Genomic DNA, 17,630 nt, shown 5'->3' on the forward strand with positions numbered 1-17,630 from the left:
ATAAGTTTGTTTGTCACAGTGAGAAATTTTGTTGATAGCGGAAATGGTAGTAGGTATGTGGCGAAGGAAAAGTCAAACGAATGAGCGTTGCTGTTTCTTCTGCAGAATTGATGAGTGAAAATGGCCTTAAAAGAAGTTTGGGAAGGGATTTGGGGCAAGTGGGAAGAGATAAAAGCAGAAGGGTATTAATAAGAAAGCTTAGTCGGAGTTAATATTATCATTAATTGGTTTCTCAAAGAACCTTTGCATGGTGTCCAAGTGGAGTGCTGAGCGAGTTTGGGAATCCACATATGACCTCAGAAGTGAAGCAACTGTACAAGTAAAGGAACAGCAAAATCCGCAATTATACTCTGCTGCGCGCCCCACAGGCGCAAAAAATAAAAAACAATCACGTGGTTCATATCCCTTCCATCAGGCCATCTTCCATTCAAATCAAATCACCATGTGCTCACCTCGTCACACTCGCTGCCACTTGGCGCATTCTCAGTGAACCACTGCACGGTGCATTATATAAACGCACCCCACAGTATACCGTATACGACACTCGCTTCTGGTTTCATGCAATGCACCCTAGTTTTGAAGAAGGTGCTGCTACAGTGCTACTCTTCCTCCTTCCGAATAGAGTGAATGAATGAATGCGTGTGAGTGTGTATGTGATAATGCAATGGTGGTGGTGGGTGTGGTTGGTTTTATTGTATGATGAAAGAAAGAGAAAGAGATTTGAAGAAAGAGAAAGAGAAAGAGAAAATGAAAAACGCCATTGATTTCTGTTGTAAGTTTTCAGAACTTTTGCAACAGGTGGAGGGTGTTATCGAGCCCCATGTTTCCTGTGTCTTCACCATCCATCCGTCACTACATGCTTGGCCACTATCTAACCACCACCATCACCACCACAAGAGCACCAAACCCTAGGCGCAAACCAAACCCATCACCCTTAACCCTGGTTTGCACCACCCCCTATTCACACGCAGCCACATTGCCCTCATTAACTCTCCTCTCTCCCTCCACATTATTGTAAAACACCACAAAGCGCCAAAACCAAAACCATCCATGAATCCGCTCCTCACATTTGGTCACCACTCTGATTAACCCATCTACTCTACTCTACTCAAGAAAGAGAGTGTGAGAGTGTGAGAGAGAGTTCATTATATTATGGTAAAAGTAAAAGGAAGCAAGGGGAGAGGATGGGGTGAGGCGTGAATGCAGGATAAACAAATGTCATAAAAACCAGACCCTGTAATCACAAAAATCCTTGCTAAAAATAGAAAAACTCCAAAGAAAAAAAAATATAGAGAGAGGGGGAAGAGAAGAGTGAAAGAGAGTCCACCATTGATCTCTTTAACACCAAACCCCACACCCATTTCGTGATTGCCCAGCGTCGTCCATACCCGACCCTATCTATCTATATCTGCCTGCACACACTCAGACTGAGAGAAAGAGAGCCAACAACTACAGTCACAGAAAACCAAAAGCACTGTGTGTGTCTCTCTAAATCAACCAAAAAAAGAAAAAAAAAAAAAACCCTAAGCTAATGATGATGGATCAGCGACAGCGAGAGAAACTGCTTCACAAAACCGAGGCCTGTGCCTTCGTGGCAGGTGTTGCTGCCGAGCTTCGACTTGTCGCCGCCCAAGGAGACATCGCCAACACCAACAACGTTAACTCCACCACCACCATCGTATCTCAATCTCACGCCTCGCCTCGGATCCACGACGCCAACCACCTTGGCCTCGTCGCTGCGGTTACCAATCTTGGAACTGTTCACAGGAAGAAGAGGATGCCCAGGCAGCGAAGATCCACCGTCGCCACCTCCTCCACCACCCCCACCTTGTTTCTCCAGATGCACCACTCCGACAACGCTCTCCCCTCCAAGCACCACCACCCTAATTTACCATCTTCAACTCCTTCCGCCTCCTCGCACGTGCCACCCTCCTCTCTCCAGTCCGTTAAACACCCCACTCCTCCCCGGCTCGCCGCACGTGTGAGTCACCCCTTTTCTCCTTTTTCTTTTCTTTTTTTTCTCCAATTCTTCATTCTCAAGATCTCATCTTATCTTATATACATACCCCCATTCTCAATTGGGTCCTTGCTATGTCCTCGCGATATTGTCTTGCTCCTAATTTTTTTACCCCATTTTTGGATCTCATAAATTAAGTGTTTTTTTCTTTCGATTAAAATTGGAACTTCGTTTTAAGCTTTTTTTTCCCCCGATTTTTTCACCAATTATCTTCACTGAACTCCGATTCTAACTCTAAAACATTGAAAAACAATTGCATCGGAGTTTTATTCAACTTCTTGCTGATTTGTTTAGATCTTGGGTTTGTTTGTCTCGTGATTCCCTTTTGCCTATTTAAATGATATTTTTTGTGATAATCTTTTCCAATGCTAAATGCAAAGTTTGTGATAATCTTATATAAAATATTATATTATATTATTATGATTATTATTATGTATTATATTATATAATTATATATAGTTGAGATTGGTACTATTTCTTTGTTTGAAGAGAGCACAAATCATTTGTTTGATCTTCAATTTGGTAACTGAGACATGGGAAGGGAAGAGTGAGAATGAAGGGCAAAAGTGACACTGCAGTCAAGAAATGAACTGAGTTTTTTATATTAAAAAATCCCCACCCAAAAAGAGACCAAAAGGAAACAGAATATATTAGAATATATTAAGAATGAAGTTTAGAAAAGAATGTCTCAGAAGACAAGATAAAGAATAAAATGAGAGTGAAGACATATTTTTTGTTTTTTTTTTTTACTAAATTGAGTGGTGAAATGGAGTCTATAAACATAAGTGAAACTAGGGATTTTAATGGGTGGGTAGGGTCCCGTACCCTACTTTCTGGATAAATATTTGTCTCATATTTGTCCCGTACATGTCCTCATATCCGTACATGTATCCATTATGTGGGTATCTGGCTTGGATCAACAAATTCATTTTCTCTGATTGATTCCTAAAAAATAAAAAAATCACTAACAATTTATATTGTAGTTTATTTTGAATGAATTATTAAAAAAATTACTAACTTCAATGTTCACATTGAAGTTTCATATTGTCCAGTTTTAATCTAGAAGAGCATGAAAACATAAGAAGTTCATTCAGAATTTGTAACAATCACTTAACTAAAATATCTAAGTAAAACTGTTAATTTCATTACCTTCCATGTTGGTCCATAACTAGTCTTGGAGACATATCAATGCCTCCATAATATTTAGAAGTAATCTACTGCGATATGGAGTAAGAATCCGACCACCACTACTTGAATGAAGACTCATAAACAACAGTTGAGATGAGGATTGCTAGAATGTCTCTCTCCAGCATTTGCAAGGTTGGGTATTTTAACCCATTACTTTTCCACCATGCTAAGATATCAAATTGTGCATCTGGAAGTTTTGCCTCTTCTAAATAACGATCTAAATCTTGTAAAATTTGACCTTCAACTTTCTTTTCTTCCAAGAACACCTATGTTCACTACATTTAGGTTTGAACTTTGAGATGAAGCAGCCAATTCTTTACCATTGACTTTAATTACATACTCTTTTACCAAATCTTGACAAATAGATTTTACCCTCTCAATTTCATAATGAAAATTTTCTCCATAAATTTGAGGGAAAAAATAATCTAACTAGTCAATTTTATACCTGGGATCTAATACAATTCCTACACCCATCACCCTGACATTCCAATACTTATTGAATTTAGTAATCCTGGTTGCAGCCATTCTAAGAATAATGGAAATAGGACACGAAAGTCATTCAATTAAAGCCAATTTAATTTCACATATATTTGTGAAAACGACATTCATAATTGGATACAAAGTACCAAAGAATAAGTCTTCATAATGTCAATCCTTATCGTGTTTCGAGAAATCCCCTTGAATCAAGATTGCAAAGCAAGACAATATTCCTTAAAGCCCATGTGATCAATCATTGACATTGGATACTCATGTAGAACTATCATCTTAACAAGTGCATACCTTGTTTCTTGACTAAATACATAGTTGCCAACAACTATGGTTTCACTTACTATTTTTTCCTGTTTTAAGAAATGCTTGCTTGATGTCTGGAGTTGTTCAAAGTTTGCAACACCTAAAGTGGACCATTAAGTTGTTCTGGTATAAAAAATTCTATCAAAAGGTTATAAAAACAATTTATAAAGTGAGTATACATAAATTATACCTATAATTCATATTGACGAACCAAAATTGTGTTCCTTACTATTAAAATGATAAAAGTCATACATTAGGAATTTTTGATGCATACGAAACTCATGAAATAATAAAATAATAAACCAAAATGCTATTAAAATGATAAAAGAAATACGATAATCATTTTTAATTCATACAAAACTCATGAAATATTAAAATAATAAACAAGAAACTCAGTTAAATAAGACAACTCGTATGAAACCATATTTTTCAATTCTTAGAAGTTAATAAGCCTCAACTATCCTATGCCAAGTATTCTTATTTTGTTAACTCCATCTGGCAACACATATCATATCACATGTACAGATACTATGATACCTGTACCTGTCATGTTAATATGCGAGTATAAAAAATATTCATACCCATTATCTGTGGATATCTATTTTTAATATCACTTTCTATCCGTTACGAGTTTTATCTGCGAATATTCGTAAGTACAAATTTTTTTTATCTCCCAAGGTGAAATATTGGGCTAATAGCTATCTGAACATTTGCGTCAGATTATGTTACCAAAAAGATACAAACACACATAAAAAAGGAACACACTTTTATCACAAAGACGATGATGGATATATATATAAGTGCGGAATGAATAAGTTTCATAACCGGGAAGGGACCAAAATAAATAAATTTCATTCGTCTTATATGTTTATTTGACAAACATGTGTTGTATTATAAAAAATATTTATTGGACTATGTTTCTGTTTTTAGAAATTTTTGATATACATGTTGCAATGCTAGCTACAGTATATCCGTCTTCAACCTTCATCCCTTATTAATTGCAAGATTGCCAACAGAACAGTACATTGTTATTTGTCTCAATATTAATTAATACCCTTACTTGGAATACCAAATTCTTACTTTACATTGTGTACACAATTTTAAAAGTAAAGAAAGAAAAACTTATGATTAGTGGATATTGACGGCTCCATATTTGGGAAATTGTGTAGTTCAAGATATCCATATTAGGCATGCTGGACAATGTTTTGGGTACTCTGCCTTTCAGACTGTTAGCATATGGACTTGATGTACTTATACAGGACATGGTGTCTATGATGTCTTACTTACACAAGAATTGCATGTTCTTTCACAATTAATTATAGTTTTTTCCATCTTTTAGTGGCTTTTAGGTGAATGTCTATAGCTTTAACCTGAGATTAACAATGGTCTAATTTGGTTTGTGTGTTTCTAGGGAATCGATCAAAGAAACTTGAGGTTCCTTTTCAAAAAGGAGTTAAAGAACAGTGATGTTAGCTCCCTAAGGAGAATGGTGTTGCCCAAGGTTTGGTCTATGTTCATTAATATTGTCTTTACTTCATTATTGTCTCAACTTCTCTTCTAATTCCACCATGACCTTAGAATATTAATGACTAAAATAATTGGGAAAGAAATTGTCACTTGCAGAAAGCAGCAGAGACTTTCCTCCCACCACTGGAATCAAAAGAAGGAATTTTTATGGACATGGAAGACAAAGATGGTACTCGTGTGTGGAATTTCAAGTACAGGTCTGCAACATATACATATATAGAAATGTCAGAAAATAAACTAAAGACATTATTTTACGACATTGGTTCTAGTTGTTGAATATGTAATTTAAGGTTTTTTTTTAATTAATTGTTACTAACCATTCAAATTCATATTTCATTTTATTTGTATTTGAACAATGCAGGTTTTGGCCTAACAACAATAGCAGGATGTACGTGCTTGAAAATACCGGTAAAGTCTATTCATAGTAATTATTGTCTGACAAGTCCCAGAACAGATAAATTTTTGAATTTTATAGTAATGAAATAATAATAACAATAATATTTTTGTGTCTAATACTTTCAGGAGATTTTGTCCGCACACATGGCCTTCGATCCGGCGATACCATTATGATTTACCAACAGATTGAAAACAATAACTATGTACGTGCCGCCAAAAATATTTCTATATTATTCATTCTGCCACAGCATAAAATATACATATAAGGAACGAGAATCAAGTTCGTACTTAAAAGTACACACTGAAATACTTTAAATAGTATATTATGATATCTTTGACTCATTCGAAAAAAGTTATAATACTATTTTATTTATGCCATTAATTTTATTTAAATCTCTTTCCGAAGTTGATTCGTATGAAATTTTATAACTTTGTAATATTACCTATATTTCTTTTTCTTCTTAACCATATGCATTATATATATTCAGGTTATTGAGACGAGAAAAGCTTGGGAAGAAGATGAATCTGTGGGACAAAGTAATGAGACAGTGAACAAGATGTTCCCGAGTGACTTGGAGGTCAACAAACCAGGATGTTTCAACATAAGCTACCCTGCAGGGAATGATGCTGGCATGTCGTACATATATGAGACTACTATCTCAAATGACTCTCCACTTGACTTTCTGGGAGGATCAATGACGAACTTTTCAAGGATTGGACCGGTTGAAACCTTCGGTTCTGTTGAAAATTTGTCCCTTGATGACTTTTATTAAAGCACGGCACAACCACACAAAACAAACTAATTAACATGGTATTACTAAGACCAGTTAGAATATGTAAGGTACTAAAATGTTTTTTTTTTGTTGTTCATGAGTGAATATGGGAGGATTTTAGTTGAATAAAAGGGAGTCAGTGAGCATGTTTTGTGTTCCTCTCTCACGAACAAGTGAGATTGTATGTGATGTATTAATTTTTTATATTTATTTTTGTTCTGGTAAAAAAAGGTGTAAAATAATCTTTAACCGAAAACAAAAAAAGAAGTATTTTAATCTCAGCTAATGACTCACTTAGGCCAAAATATTTCGTCCCTTGTCACGTGTTCCACATCTAACAGATCTTTTCAAACCCACGACCAACACAATCATCTTCCCACTCTTCTTAGTTTGCTTTTTACCCAATACGAACCATAGTTCATAATTGTCCCAAGACTACCCAACTCGTCGGCTAACGTCGAGGAAGGCAATCTTTCAGAACACAATCGTACGAGCCACGATCTCGTACACTCCACTGGACTTTCAAAACCACCAGACTACATCCTCAAGTGGCTACGTATTACCACAATACAAGATGCAGCAGTAACTAGGCCCCCAATAAAGCATCGCATCAAGACCTCCATCCAAAACTGTGTAAAATCCTCCACGTAATCCAGCTAAACACCTGAAGCCTCTTGGCGCATCACATGCGTCGCTTGGCGTTGTCTGGTTCCAAATCGCCTGGCGATCTCCTTACGTCACTAGGCGCTACGCGCCTTCTAGTGCCTTTGCTAGTCTACTTTCACCTAGCAAGACCATCCCTTTTGCCAGGCGCCATGCAATTCTACTTGCCACTTCCACTATTTGGAGTCTCTATCGTCTAACGGCTCGTCCCGCATTGCCAGGCGCCATACTAGTATTTTGGCATTTTTGACAAGTTCTAAAGGACCTCAAGCACTGAACATTCAATTATAGCACCATAACAAGTATGCAATCATAATCACATGACTAGATCACAATTCACACATTCATGGTTTCATAACTGAGGGCATGTCTCTATTCAAATATGATGCAGTCCATCATACAATCATTATTTTACCATACAAACATACCACCTTTAACTTAAACCAATAGCGAAATTTGCACATAATGACAATCTCAAAACATGCACCAAACAATATCATAATCAAGGCGAAACTTTACTCTTACACGCATTTAATCTCAAACATCACATAATTATGTAATTATCTTACATGTTTTACTTTACCAAATAAGCATGCCAATACATTTTAAAGACTTCTAAACCAGCAATCATGAGTACAATATATCTCTAGCTGTAAACCTCCAAATCAAATATCCACCGTTCAAAGTAAAGAAAAACAAGTTATGAATCACCTGTCAAAATTTCAGTTAAATCGGACGGTTAACAAACTGGAAAATGCAGTTTTACAAAAACTGCGTAGACTAGGAAAATCGGTGGCGCCTAGTGCCCAACGCCCAGAAATCAAGGACCTAGCGCCTGGCGGTTCCTACTACGCCAACAAAAAAACATAAAACATTGTTTTCCATGAAAAGCACACTAGAATACATCGCCTGGCTGTAGCTCTTCACCGCCAGGCGGTTCTTAATAAAAACCTAGAAACTGGGTTGTTTTAACATGAGTCGTTTGACGACTTTGAAGGTCCACCAGGTGGTTTTTGGAAAATTTCCAGAAACGCGGTATAACTCAGAAAAATGCACAACTAGTCATCTAGGCTTACTATACAATGAACACTTATGTAAATAAATATTAAGCACGAGGTACAACTCCCCTAACTTGGATTTTGTACTTCCAATTGAAAAACTTGTAATCCTTGGTGATAGCAAAAAGCCCATTTCTTGACTCCTTCTCCTTTTCCACATATCCATAAGCTTTCAAAACCCCCCTTTGTAAGACCCTAGAAATGTAAATAATTAAATAAACAATTATTTAATAATACAGGTATTTGGAGCCTTTATGACATTAAATGCGAATTATTATGATCTGGAAGGGTATTATATCAAATGGTTGAGAGTACTTGATTGTGTGAGAGGACTTAGGTTCGAGTCGTATGTATGCCAATTGTATGTTATTTTAATATGTATACTATTTTAATGATATGATTGAATGTGAGTAGTGGTAATGTAATCCTAAAATTATAGGAATTATCATGAAAAATGAATTGGTTGAATTAGTTGTGCATTGACTTTGTGATTGAGTGGTTGTGGGTTCAAACCTTGTTAAGAACAAATTTAACTTCCTTTTTACCAAAATTTCTTTTGGCATGGAGATGAAAAGGCAGAGCAACCCTAGCTACCAAGAGTGACAACCTAGGGGGCTGAGAAAACACCTTGTTAATGACTAATGAATAGTCATTAAGCCTCCTTTATACAAATTTTCGTTTTAAAGAGTAAATAGGATTTATTACTCTAATAATTGGGTGAGAAGAGTGTGGATATTGTTGTTGTGAGTGCATCAGGAAAGGAAGTGATCAAAGCAACCAATAGCAGTATCAGTTCAAATGTTTCGGGGCATTTTTGTGGTGAAACAAAGGAGCACTTGCGGGGAGCACAAAATAAGCTTGGAGTCTTCAAATTTAGCAAGGATTAACAAGTAAGGGGAGCTTTTTTGGTGTGTTTCTATTGTATATAATATACACTGCATTGTGTGATCCCAATTGTATGAAAATTCCCACAGTCTGTGCCATTTTTCGCAAGTTTCTGGCTTTTCGCCCAGAAATCGCCTGGCAGGTATGAGTATACCGCCAGGCGACGCATCAGCTTTAACCCAGTTTTGGGTTCTATGTCATGAGCTACCTTGTGGCGAGACAAAACCGCCAGGCGATGTGCGTTGTCTATCACTGGTCCGCTGTGTTCTGTGAATTTTATGATTTGTTGAACTTCCAGTTGGTTTCCTATGTTTGTGTGATTGCATAATACCATGATACCTCTATTGTTTGGGGTGCTTGTAATTATAATTGGAATGTAGACATGGAGGGTTCGTATTAAGACCAAGAGGTTATTCAGAATCCTAGATTTAAGGGCGATTAAGATGTGATTGGAAGTGTATGATGCGTAAAGTATAATACTATTGAGAGTGAGTCTAGGAATCTGGATTGAAGAACAAACCAATTTGGGTGCCAAAATCAGCAGGTTTCGCTATTGATATAGCGCCTGGCAGCACGAATAGGTGCGCCAGGTGATAGGACCATTATGGGAGTCCCTACACTACGTGGCGCCTGGCGGCAAGGTATGCTTCGCTAGGTGATAGACTTTAAAACTGTAGGTCTGTCTAAAGCATGGCACCTAGAGGCGAGGAGGTTCCGCCAGGTGGTCTGCACAGGTTTCGCCTGGCGACGCTTAGGCTGCACCAAGCGATAGTGCTGCGGGTTTTAACTTATATGTGTTGTTTATACGCGTTGATGCGGACTTGGACTAGGAGATGTTGTGCCATGAACGGGTAGGTTCATGGATGGTCGTGAACACGTAATGATATGAGCGGGGAGGTTTATATCTTGTTATTCTCATGTGGGGATACGAGCGAGGTAGGTTCGTATGTTTCGTGCTCACACTTGAGAGATGCTGCATGCAGGGAGGTACGTAGCTGGTGGATCACGTGTGTTGGACTACGGGCGGGTAGGTTCGTAGAGCAGGTTTACGAGCAGGAAGGTTCGTAAGCAGTACTACAAGTGGGCAGGTTTGTGTGAGCATCATAAATCCCGAGTCCAAGGCTAACTATTTGTGTGAAATGAAGGTTGAAAAGCCTTGGGGATAAGGTCTTGGCTAAGAACTAACTAGGGTGAATCAGAAGGGTGTATTGCTTTTATTCTGTTACATTATATGTTACTTTTATTTATAAGCTCACCCTTTCTGTTTGTGATTGTCGATGATCGTATGATTCATTACACAGGAGTAGATGATGCTATAGGTGATGCTGCTGACGTATAACGACAGAGAGATGGCTAGCTTAGGGACTTGAGCTAGGGATTTTTTTACTATGTTTTCGTTGTTTTATCAGATTTTGGACTTGTAATAATATTATTATTTTACTTATGTTTAAATTATGGCGCATTGCAAAATATTTCAAATTTTCTCGTGTTTGGGAATAATAAAATTGCGACGTTTGAATTTCAATTCTTATTTATATAATTTAATTAAGTAATTTCTAGTAGGGATGTTACATTTGGTATCCGAGCAAACATTTTATGATTTTTGGGGAACTTTGGAAGTGAGCTTGCCGCCTTTTGTGTGTGAATCTATGTTGTGTTATTGATTGTTAGGAATTGATTGTTTTTATTATAATTTGAGTTGTTTAATGTTAACAGCCGAAAATGTGGTGTGTACAGGCAATGGCTAATCAGAGACGTAGAAACAATGCTGGGGCTGATGAGATTGCGAATGCAATCCATAGGATGGTGGACGTGGTGTAGCCTGTGGCAACACAGTCGAGGGCGATGATTCCACTAGTCAAACCGATGACGATAGAAGATTTCATGCGTCATAAGCCAGCAAAATTCACTAACAAGGCCACCCCGGATAAGGCAGACGCGTGGCTGCGAGAATGTGAGAAGATTTTTAGAGTGATCGAATGCACAAAGGCGTAGAAACTCACATTTGCCACCTTTTCGTTGGTGGCCGATGCAGAATACTGGTGGATGGGGATGCAACAACAGGTGCAGACCTGTGAAGAGGAGGTGAATTAGGTCAATTTCAGGAAGAGGTTCCTGGAGAAGTACTTTCCAGATAATGTTAGACATGAGCGTGAAATTGAGTTCCTCACTCTACAATAGGGGAACTTGTCAGTGCAGGCATATGTGGAGCGTTTTGAATATCTGGCGAGGTTTTACTCGTAAGAAGTCACAGAAGAATGGCGTTGTAGGAAGTTTGAAGGCGGCCAAAAGCATGAATTGAAACACTTCATTGTACCATTGAGGGTCTGGGAGTTTCCTGTCTTGATCGAGTAGGCCAAAAGTGTCGAGCAGCTGGAGATGGGGCCCAATAGGGTTAGTCGACCCCAAAAGACCAACACTCATGGCATACAACAGAAGAGGCCCTACAGTAGACCTTCGTAATCCTCGCAGAAATTACAATGCTATAATTGTGGAGGAGAGCACCTGAGGAGAGATTGTACGAAGTCGGCAAGCAGTGGTGGAGGTAGTGCTAGCACTCTCAAGTGCTATGCCTGTGATCAGCCGAGACACTTTGCTAACAGGTGTCCTAATAAGAAGACCACCCCTAGATCATGACATCAGCCATCTACGATAGAGAGACCGAGAGCAATGGGCCAGATATTCGTTATGACTAGTACTGAGGCCACCCGGTCAGGTAATCTTATTCTAGACTACTGCTTATTGTTTGGTAACTGTGTGCTAGTGTTGTTTGACTCAAGAGCTTCACACTCCTTCATATCCCACGATTGTGTGAAGAAGCTGGGATTGTTGACTCGTGACTTGGGATGCGAGTTAATAGTCTCGACTCAGCATCTGGATATGTTTAAACCAATTTTGCATGTGTTAGATGCTCGTTGGAAGTAGAGGGCCGAAGATTCAAGGTGAATCTTGTATGCTTGTCTCTGGAGGGATTTGATGTAATTTTGGGAATGGACAAACTGTCTATCAACCATGTGGTAATTGATTATGGACATCGTAGAGTCGTATTTCCAGAAATAGAAGGCATAGGGTTGATATCGACACAAGAGGCCATAAGTGAAGTAAATGAGCGGGCTACTTATTTCATGATAGTAGCTCATACTGAGAAGAAAAGCACGGAAGAGTAGATAGAAAGAATACCAATGGTGGACGAATATGCCGACGTGTTTCCAAATAAGATACCCGAGTTACTACCCAGCAGGGACATAGATTTCTACATTGATCTAATCCTTGGAGCAAGTCTAGTGTCGGCAGCACCTTACAGAATGACACCGACAGAACTAGCAGAGTTGAAAAAGCAGATCGAGGATTTGCTAGAGAAGAAATTTATCAGACCAAGTGCATCGCCATTAGGAGCTCCTGTGTTACTGGTGAAGAAGAAGGATGGGAGTTCTCGATTATGTGTAGACACCGACAGCTGAACAAACTTACGATAAAGAATAAGTATGCACTGTCGAGGATTGATGATTTGCTATACTAGTTGAGAGGAACATGTGTATTTTTACAAAATTGACTTGAGGTCTGGATACCATCAGATCTTGGTCAAGCCAGAGGATGTCTAGAAGACAACATTCCGATCAAGATATGGACATTACGAGTATGTAGTAATGCCATTTAGAGTAACTAATGCTTCAACAGTCTTCATGGATTACATGAACCGAATTTTCTGCCCCTATTTGGACAAGTTTGTGGTGGTGTTCATAGATGACATTCTCATCTACTCCAAGAATAGGGAGGAGCATACAAATCGTTTGAGAATGGTATTGGAAGTACTCCGAGAACATCAGCTCTATGGCAAACTCTCGAAGTGCAAGTTCTGGATAGAAGAGGTACAATTTCTGGGGCATGTTATATCTGCACAAGGGATTGCAGTAGACCCTAGCAAAATTGAGATAGTGTTAAAATGGGAAAGACCTCAGACTGTGACTGAAGTAAGAAGTTTCCTAGGGTTGGTAGGGTACTACAGGAGGTTTGTAGAGGGATTCTCTAAAATGGTGAGTCATTTGATTCAACTCACTAGAAAAGACCAACCCTTTTCCTGGACAGATAAATGTGAAGAGTGTTTTGAGGATATGAAGAGGAGATTGACTACAACTCCAGTACTAGTTATTCCAAACACCAGTATGAAATTTGAGGTGTACTACGATGCATCCTATTAGGGTTTGGGGTGTGTATTGATGCAAGAAAAGAGACCGGTAGCATATGCTTCACGTCAGGTGAAGATTCACGAAAAGAAATACCCCAACCATGATCTAGAGTTGGCTACGGTAGTGTTTGCTCTTAAGACATGGAGACACTACTTGTATGGCTCCCAATTCAAGGTTTTCAATGATCATAAAAGCCTAAAATACCTGTTTGATAAAAAGGAGTTGAATATGCGATAGCGACAATGGATGAAGTATCTCAAGGACTATGATTTCGAGTTACTTTACCATCCTAGTAAAGCAAACATAGTGGCAGATGCCTTGAGTCGAAAGAGGATGCATATGTCAGCATTGATGGTGAATGAGTTGGAGTTGATTGAGAAGCTCAGGGATATGAATCTGGGTATACAGCTAGGAGAGGATTCCATTAGATGTAGTGTACTGACGCTGATCAACAACATCTTGGGGGTGATCCGAGATGAGCAGAAGAATGATGCTGAGTTACAACAGTTTGTGAGTTGGTTGGTGTAAGACCCGTGGAATTTAATTAATTAATTAAATAATTAATTAATAAATGCGGGTGGGAAGATCATTTATGACATTAATTTCTGATTGGTATGACGTGAAAAAGTACTAGCTCAAGTGGTTGAGAGTACTTTATTTGTGTGAAAGGACTTGGGTTCAAGTCCTATGTATGCCAAATTATGTGTTATTTAATTATTATTCTTTTTAATAATATGATTGATCATGTTTCATATGATATAATATCTGAATAATATGAATGATCATGTTTGACATTAATTTGGCAATTGCATAGTTATGGGTTCAACCCGTGGAGAACCCAAATTAAACATTTTTTTTGCTATTTGTGGCTTTGGCTTGAATGTGAAGGGTTAACGTAAACCCTAGAGGAATTAGCAGCCAAGAGTGGCTGTAAAACAGTCCATAATGGGACAATGAATGGCCATTAACACTCAAATTAAGTTGCAGTTTCGTTTTTGATCTTCTCCCTAGCTTTAAGTCACCCTTTAAAAGGCAAAAGTGAGGTTTTGGAAAGGTTTTGCAAGGCTAAAATTGGTTTCAGAAACAGAGCACGAAAATTGTTGAGATTAGTGAGTTTTGAGTGAGGTTTGGGGCTTGATTGAGTGGAAGCCAAAAGGAAGGCCATTGGTGATTGTTGGGAGCTCTCAAGCAATCCATTTATAGGCAAAAAGGATCTAGGTTAGGGGAGCTGGAAAATCGTACTCATGTTATATTGTATAATTGCATGAACTGTATGTTGATTGTGTGTATTGGAATTGTATGAAATTGTACGTTTTTGGAATTTTTCCAGAAACCGCCTGGCAGGTCATGACTGGCCGTCAGGCGATTCATCCCTTCTATGCAAATTTCTGGTTCTGGAAGAAGAACCGCCTGGCGGTACACTCCCAACTGCCAGGCGATGCGTGATCAGTGCACAGTTTTACAATTTTGTTTGAACTGCCTGGCGGTGATGAATTTCCGCCAGGCGACACAAACCATTTTAGTTCGATTTTCATGATTTTGGGATGCTGGGGAGATTCTGGTCATGGGAAAAGTAAGGTTATTCATTGAAGGGTTGTTTGATGATTGAATTGTCGTCGAATTTCAGGGTATAGATAGTTTGCGTGAATGAAACAATGTTTTGGTTGAGCTTAGTGGAGGATTCTGATACTAATCGAATTAGGGTTGTCCTTGAAAGGGAAATTTTGTTGGGGATGATTGAGAGAATGATATAGGGACGGGATTCACAAGCAATGGAGTTGAGGAATAGTTGGAAAATCAGAAGTTTTGTGCAAGACCTAATGTTCGCAGGACTTGGGAATATGAGAGTTCCTGGAGAATGCAGGAATCGCCTGGCGGTTCGTAGGTTGTCGCTAGGCGCTGTATCAGAGTGGTAAGACTAAGCGTTTTGATGCATTGGGAAAGCCATGTGGGGTCAGATGTTGTATAATAGAGCGATGGAAATTGAGTGGAAGTGGTCTAAAACTGGAAACTGCTGTCAAAAGCTTATACAATATAGAATGTGGCATAAGAATGGTTAGGACTTGAGTGATTGTAAATGGTATTGTTGGAAGGATAGTTAATGATACAGTATTAGGAACACAATTGTAAAGGGTTGGTGAGATAAGTGTTAGATACTCCAGCGAATGTCTATGTGCAAGTCCTTAGGCAAATTTGGGTAGTTAGTCGTGGAATTGAACAAGGTATTGAGATATAGGGGATTTTATAAAAAAGAACTTTAATATCAGTAGCATTGGCTCTGAACTGTGAAGAGAATCCTATAACAGTAGTAATTGACTTGGCATAAACTCAAAGTAAGACGTCCATGAATATTATTAAGGTGAAAATAAGGAAGCTTGAATTGGAAATTGTGAGGGTAGTAGTAGAATAGGAAATGCTATCCAATTAAGGAGTGATGATTAAACCTCACAATTGTTAGTAACCATCAAAAGTTATAGGATACTAGGAAAATAATCAGAGGAAACTAATGTGAGAAGTGGTGCCAGACTGGAGCAGAAACAAGTAACGCACAACACTGTCATGGTACCTGGCGGTGAAACGTGAACCGCCAGGCGATAGCATTGGTTCAGTGTGGTCCTGAACGTGGTGGCGCCTGGCGGAGGGAAAGGTCCCGCCAGGCGACGACGGCAGAACAATAGCCCTGGAGTGCGTCCGCCTGGCGGTGTGGATTGTCCTGCCAGGCGATGTTTGTAGTATTGTTGGTTCTTAGGCGTTTGGCGCCTGGCGGTACGTGTCCCCCGCCAGGCGGTCTGGAAGCTGTAGCGCCTAGCGGTATGTGTCCCCGCTAGGCGATTTGACTGTTGTAAGTCCTAGTTGTTGGACTATTTAGGAGTGATCTACCAGGCTTGTAGTGTTGCTTCAAAGGCAAGATTGCTAGGTTCCTTGAGTTGAGCTCGGAACGTATCCCTTGAGTTGAGCTCGGGATAGGGGTTAAGCACATAGCATTCCTTGAGTTGAGCTCAGAATGACATCCCTCGAGTTAAGCTTGGGATGGCGGATGAACAAGAGGAACCCTTGAGTTGAGCTCAAGTTGGTGAGTGTTGTCAGTGTGAGTGTGCTGCTTGTGGCCAGTATGGATGGCCCTTCTCAGCAGATAGCCGACGAGTTTGATAGTCTTGGGACAATACGACTTATGTTGTATTTGGGAACTCCACCTGGCATTACGGTATGTGATCCATGGCAATGGTTTCCCGCACGTGCTCTATCGGTTGTGGCCGATAGGTTTGGTAGCATATTACCTTGAAGTAGTCGCTAAGAGAGGTAGAACACGACTGATCTGGTGGTGGCCAGGTGATGAAATTAAAAGAATGGAAACACACTGGGATGTTTGTGTGGTTTATATATATATATATATATATATATATATATATATTATATATATATATCTATTGTATGTGTGAATGCCGTTTTACATATATTACTTTTTAAGCTCACCCTATCTGCTTGTGTTTGGCGATGATCGTGTGTGCGGTACACGTGAATAAGGGATGTTGATGCAGGTGGTGTTGGTGATGCTTAGATACGGAGCGGGGGATAGCATGGGAGACTTTTTATGACTTTATGTTATTTATATTTTGAAAATAAAATATAAAATTTTATGAGAGCATTTTGGATTATTCAGCTTTTGTAATCTTGGATTTGGCTTTATCTATTGAATTTATAAAAGTTTAAATTTACCGCGCTTTTGAGAAATGAGGTTTATTCATAAATGCGACATATTATTGATTTTAATTATTTTATTTATTTAAATCAGTAATATCCTGACGGGATGTTACATTTGGTATCAGAGCTTTGTTTTCAAAATGATTTTTGGGGTCTAAGGGGAGTGAGCTCATCGTGTTACGGTTGCGTGACTAATTAATTGTATTGTTTTACTAGTTTAGATGTGAAATTCTAAATTGAGTTGTGTAATTTAACCAGCTGTAAAAATGTGGCGTGCCCAGGCCATGGCTAACAGGAGGAGGAGAAACACTGCGGGAGCTGATGAGATCGCTCAGGCTATTCATCGCATGGTGGACGCGATGCAGCCTATTGCCGCTCAGCCCAGAGCCGTGGTGGCATCGGTTTGCCCCGTGACGATGGAGGATTTTATGAGGCATAAGCC

General features: G+C 39.0%; 1 protein-coding gene across 1 annotated transcript; it reads left to right on the forward strand.

Moving 5' to 3' along the window:
• Positions 1-1,285: 1,285 nt before the first annotated feature.
• On the forward strand, positions 1,286-6,909 carry LOC114163616 (B3 domain-containing transcription factor FUS3-like). Its single transcript, XM_028047922.1, has 6 exons — positions 1,286-1,981; positions 5,409-5,498; positions 5,621-5,721; positions 5,886-5,932; positions 6,047-6,123; positions 6,409-6,909. The coding sequence occupies exons 1-6, from the start codon at positions 1,532-1,534 to the stop codon at positions 6,691-6,693; spliced, it is 1,050 nt and encodes a 349-aa protein (XP_027903723.1). The 5' UTR covers positions 1,286-1,531; the 3' UTR covers positions 6,694-6,909.
• Positions 6,910-17,630: the final 10,721 nt, after the last annotated feature.

The sequence above is a fragment of the Vigna unguiculata genome, chromosome 1 (genome assembly GCF_004118075.2).
Source record: "Vigna unguiculata cultivar IT97K-499-35 chromosome 1, ASM411807v1, whole genome shotgun sequence".
NCBI classification, from domain to species: domain Eukaryota; kingdom Viridiplantae; phylum Streptophyta; class Magnoliopsida; order Fabales; family Fabaceae; genus Vigna; species Vigna unguiculata.